This window comes from Sapajus apella, unplaced genomic scaffold (assembly GCF_009761245.1).
Source record: "Sapajus apella isolate SASKATOON/1434 unplaced genomic scaffold, GSC_monkey_1.0 scaffold27, whole genome shotgun sequence".
Lineage (NCBI taxonomy): Eukaryota > Metazoa > Chordata > Mammalia > Primates > Cebidae > Sapajus > Sapajus apella.
This window is the reverse complement of record NW_022436967.1, coordinates 10,127,002-10,132,489: the sequence shown is the minus strand read 5'-3', so window position 1 is coordinate 10,132,489 and position 5,488 is coordinate 10,127,002. Positions and strand designations below refer to the sequence as shown.

At 53.8% G+C, this 5,488-nt stretch overlaps 1 protein-coding gene across 7 annotated transcripts in view; it reads left to right on the top strand.

The window, feature by feature from the left end:
* Positions 1-538: 538 nt before the first annotated feature.
* JADE1 (jade family PHD finger 1) overlaps positions 539-5,488 on the top strand; it is a 67,290-nt gene continuing 62,340 nt past the window's right edge. Inside the window, exon 1 of one of the 7 annotated variants that reach the window (XM_032292293.1) lies at positions 539-796. Coding sequence is in view for 1 of the 7 variants with exons in the window: in XM_032292291.1 (XP_032148182.1) it covers positions 2,759-2,777 (19 nt within the window). In the remaining 6 variants the exon portion in view is untranslated. The other 6 variants (XM_032292292.1, XM_032292296.1, XM_032292294.1 and 3 more) reach the window with 6 other exon arrangements.

Here is a 5,488-nt window from a genome sequence, read left to right as displayed (position 1 = left end):
AAATAATCAGTATCTTCTAATGGATTAATGCTCATTTGCAATGATCACTTCCATACAAATTTAGGTAAAGATGTTATTCAGAATTGGATTATCTGTATTTAAAAATGTATTCTAATGTGCAACTCCCTAAAACTGTTACTACAAAGAACTATTTTGCCACTCAGCCTAAAAATAAAACCTTTCACCCAAATTACACATCTTAATAGCCACATTTTAATCTACGCGCTTTTAAACTAATTTGAAAGAATCCATATCTAGATGTCAGACAAGAGTTGAAATTGGGACAGCAGTTTGAAGGGGCTAATTTAAAAACCCACTTTCCTGCTTGGAGACACCTCAAGAATTTCCAGGCTCACAAGGTGGGTGAAGCAAGGAAAGAGATTTTAAGACCTGAACAGTGCCATTCTTTGCGAGCTTCCACTGGCGCAGGCCGAGTCGGCTGCGGCGAGGGCTGCGAAGAGTTAACGATGGACCGAGCCCCCCGCGCCGCGGGCTCCCCGCGTGCTCCCTCCGCCCTCCCGTCCCCACCCTCTCGTTTTGGCAAGGGATTAAAGTGCTCCCCCCTGTGGCAGCAGTGACCCAGAAATGAGTTTGATTCACACAGTCCTTCCTCCATAACAAGCCAAACGCCAGACCGAGAGTGCCTCCGTGCGCGAGTGCCGGGTGTGTGCGCGCCGGCGAGAGCAGGGGCCCGCCCGGCTCCCCGCCCGCCCGCCCGCTGCGGCCCGAACTCATGCAGCTCCGAGCTAGCGAGCGGCGCCTAGCCCAGCGCCTCGGCCGAACCCCACCGCAGCAGGTACGCGCGAAAGCCACGGGGGGCGCGCGGGGTGGGCGCGCCGCGCGTGTGTCCGCGCGTGTCCGCGCGTGGATCCGTGTGCGCGTCCGGGTCCCGCGGCGGCGGCGGCGGCAGCGGCGGCGGCGGCAGCGGCGGCTTCAGGACGAGCCGAGAGGCTCAGCCATATTTGATGGTTTTGTTGCTTTGCTTGGGAGTTCTCGGGAGTAATTTAATGCCGAAGGTCGCTGCCTAGTGGAAATAATATAGTACGTCATTAATATGGCGCCAAAAGATTGGGTTCTCGATATGTAGCGAGGAGGGAGGGACGCAGCCGCCAAGCGCAGCGTTACTATCCCACCAGTAACTTGGGCATTGCCGGGGCGGGGGCCAGAGGAGGAGGAGGAGAGGATGATTTTTGGATCCTGAGAATTGATCTATGTTGGATCAGTAAGTTTTATTGTGATTTTTTTTTCCAAATTTGGGGGGCTGGAGACTTAGAGCTATTTCTTCTTTTGGATTTGCGAAGAACATGCGGTTTTCAGGTGAATCATCAATTAAACGCATTCAGGAGCAGAAGCCCAGTTTTAAGTTGGCTTTAGTTTATAGGGTTTTTTTTTTTTTTTTTTTTTTTTTAGAAAGCCAAAGTGCATTAGGCTGCATGAAAGTGGAAAGCATAGTAGCAACTTGGTAGACAGATGGCAATGGCAGAACGCAGGTTCGCGTACATATATGAATCCAGAGTGTGTGAGACCGTGTGTGTGGTGGGACTGTATTTGTCCAAACATAGGTGTGTGTAGGTACATCTGTGTGTGGTAGCCGCAGCCCTGGCTCTTGTCAGCGCGTCACTACATGTCCAAAATATTCATTGCATCAATTCAAGGGCAGTGAGAGGGGGTTGGGGGGTAGAGAGACAGCTTGGCAATTAGATTTTTCCGAATTGGGCTTCCAGTGGTCAGACCTTTTACTTACAGCGCGACTGCTTGTAAAGTGTAAAACCCTTTCATCGATGAAATGGGGTAGGAGTTGGCATTGGTAGAGCAAAGTACCGATTAATCACGAACTTAAAGCGGATTGCAAATCGCAACCTTTGGCACCGTCTGCAAATCGTGGGGGAGGGGTCTCTTGGTTTCTTTGCTTCCTTAAATGAATGTGCAGTTGCAGTGTGTACCCCGGGACTGCAAGTTGCAGAGCCCTTCAGTGCACGTGTCTTGTGCCTGTGAGTGTGTGTTTGCGAGTTGGGGGCTGTTGTTCGGTAGCCAGCAGGCTTTCCGGGTTGCTCGGCATTGGTTTGCAAATGCGGGAGAGGGATGGAATGTGGAATGTTGACCGGGGAACCGAATCCTGTCGGAACGGTCCCATTTGCTGGAGAAATTCGATCCCTTCCACCTCCTTCCCGCTCCCCCCCCGCCCGCCTTCGGGCAGGAGGCGGGGCTGAGGACGCGGCTGCTGCTCAAAGTGGCGGAGCGCGGCGGCGGGAGGCAGGTGCACGGCACCCGCCAGTGGGGGTGCCTCAACTTCCGCGGGCGTTTAAATAGCAGCCTCTCTCCCCTCCCACCGGTAATAGGTGACCTAGCGGCCGAGGGCGGCGGGGGAAGGGAACTGGGGGAGACTACGGAGCTAGCCTCCGCGGCACGTGGGCAGGTGCTGAGTGGCCCCGGGGCCAACTTTTGTAGCCCGCCTCTGGCGTTTAAGGAGAGGCGGCCCAGTGTGGAAATGGGGGCGGGCGGCGGCCGAGGCGCTGCTTCTCAGCTGGGGCCGGAGCGTCACCTAACGGTCCCAGCTACGCCGCCCGGGCCGGGGTGGGGGGGTTGCGGGGGCGGGGACGCCCGGCCCGTCGCGCCCGCCCCGCACAAAGCCCGTGGCGCGGGGGTGGCGCCGGGCCCCCGCCCCGGGAACGGCCTGAAGCCCTACGCGTCCCCGCGCCGGTTCCGGCGGGCGGCCGCAGGCGTTTGTTTGTTGGTTCCGCGCCGCCTTCCTCGCCGGATGGCTTCCTGTGACAGAGGTGATACACAGTTTCCAGAACTGTCTGGGGGCGGGAGCGGGAGCCGGAGCCGAGCCCGCTCGGAGCTCCTCGCCGCCGCCGCCGCTCCCATCTTAAAACCGTTTCTCGCCGGCGCGCCCGCCCCAGCCCGAAGGTGCCGCCCCGAAGGGACTCGGGGAGGGGGACGTCGCGGCCGTTTCCAGCGGCGCAAGTGGCTTCTGGACGCGAGGGAGCGTTTGATTTGCAACTGGGGCCGAGCGGATTGGTGCAGCTGGCGGCGGCGGGGCGGGAGGAGCGGCGGCGGGGGGTGGCCACTTTCAAATGGAGAGGGCGGCGGCGGCGGCGGCGGCGGGGACGCCGCTGCGGAGGGAGTAGGGCTTGGTTGCGCCACGAGAAGGTGTCATCACTGCACTGGGGCTAATTCCGGCGGAGGTGCCGGGAGTTACTTTCCCCTCCTCCCGCGCTGTTGTTTCTGTCGCCTCGGGAGGAGGAGGAGGAGGAGGAGGAGGAGGAGGAATGGGAGAGAGGGAGGGGGCGGCGCCGCTCGGAGCCGCGGCCCTGCGCATTCCCCAGCGGGCGGCGGGAGCGGCGCGGAGCGTTCGCCGCTGCGGGGCGGCGGCCCAGGTCCCCTTACCCTGAGGTGCCCCCTTTGCTGGGATCCTCAGCCTTCTCACCGCTCCTCCTCACCGCACTCCGCCGCCCTTCCACCAGGGCTCCTCATCGAGTCCTCAACACTGGTTCTGGGCGTCCCAGGTCTCCCCCCAACCGCGGGCCCTCCCCGCCCCAGGCTCCCCTGGCCCTGGGTTGCCCACCCCAAGCGCGCGGGGGCGGCCGCAGTCCCGGCGCCGGTGAAGGCAGAGAACAAACAAAAAAGCGGGCGATTTAAACGTGCCTTCGAAACCCGTTAGGAAGGCGTCGTCATCCGGAGACCGTTTAAAAGGAGCTTTAGCTTGCCTTCTAGTAACGAGAAGGCTGGCGCCCTGCCTTCCCTCGGCAGGGGCGAGGGACTGTCGTCCTCTATTTACCCTGGCCAAGAGGGAATTTAAATTTTCTTTTGTAAAATGACAGCTGCAGTGAATGACCTGAGACAGGTACGTTTTTTAGGAAAGTAGGAGAGGATCTGAGGTTTCCATTAATGGGAGTGCTTAGGGGGTTCTTTCCCAAAGGTTTTTATTAGGTGAACTATTTTTCCACCAGTCGTGAAGGCTAGCTCTCTTGCTACTTGTAACTCAAGGCTAATACCTTTCAAAGCTAATGAACTAGTTTTAAGATACAGAGAAATTATTTTCCTGAAAGCTGATTTAGGTAGTGACTCACCAGTGGTTAGAGATGTTATAGTAAGTTGCGTTTTGATCAAATCACAACTGATCAAGATTTAATCACTTCTAGGTGGAGAAAGGAAGCATTTTTAAAGTACGCATACTTATATTGACTAAACACTTTTGATGTAATAGTTTGTTGTAGGTGAGCAACATATAAGAGTGGAAATAAATGGGATGTTCTGTGAGTAACACTTAGCAAGTACATGCAACCCAGAATTTTTATGGTCCTTTTATCCCAAAGATCTTAGTCCTATTTACTTACACTTTTAAATCAGATGTTCTGATTGGTATTTTGCTGTCTTTCTCAAAGTTTGCATACTTTTATAAGTGTCTTCTATTTGGCATTATCATTTTAATGTGTAGCTTAAATACAATTTCAAGCTGTTTGTGTTAGGTTTCCTCATATTTCTTTTCATTCCTATCTAGCAGAGATAATGGGAATGTCTGAAAGTGAGATAGAACTTGGAACTTGATCCCATCTTTAAGATTACAGACTGTTTTCTAGTAAAAGTTGGGTGGTTGCCCATATATATATGTATTTATTTAAAAGGAGAACAGCCCACCTTCTTAGCTCTTCCCTTTTCACTTCTCACTTCCCGTTTTCACAGAAAACTTGACTGGTTTTCTGCCTGTAAACCAGTGCTTTGCTTATATTAGCAAGGTTGAAAGAGTAGGTATACAGGGAAAGCAATGAAAAATAAGTTTGAGTGAAACCAGAGGAAGAAAACTTGGTGGAGTTTAAGGAATTGTCTTGTTGCTTAGCCTAGGGGGTTGGAGAAGAAAGAACTAAACAAACTTGGAGGACTAGGTGAGAGTGAAAGCAGATTTCCATTGCGTCTCACCTATAGTAGGCACGTGGACGATACTGATTTTTTTTTTCCCATTTATTTTATTGCATTTTAGGTTTTGGGGTACATGTGAAGAACATGCAAAATTGTTGCATAGGAACACACGTGGCAGTGTGATTTGCTGCCTTCCTCCCCATCACCTACATCTGGCATTTCTCCCCTTGCTATCTCTCCCCAGCTTCCCACCCGATACTGATTTTTGACCTCAAGAAACTATTAGTGACTTAAAAAGTTATACAAGTAATGTTATACGTACGTTTTTGAAAATTAGGAAATACAGGCCGGGCGCGGTGGCTCAAGCCTGTAATCCCAGCACTTTGGGAGGCCGAGGCGGGTGGATCACGAGGTCAAGAGATCGAGACCATCCTGATCAACACGGTGAAACCCCGTCTCTACTAAAACTACAAAAAATTAGCTGGGCTTGGTGGCGCGTGCCTGTGGTCCCAGCTACTCAGGAGGCTGAGGCAGGAGAATTGCCTGAACCCAGGAGGCGGAGGTTGCGGTGAGCTGAGATCGCGCCATTGCACTCCAGCCTGGGTAACAAGAGCCAAACTCCGTCCCA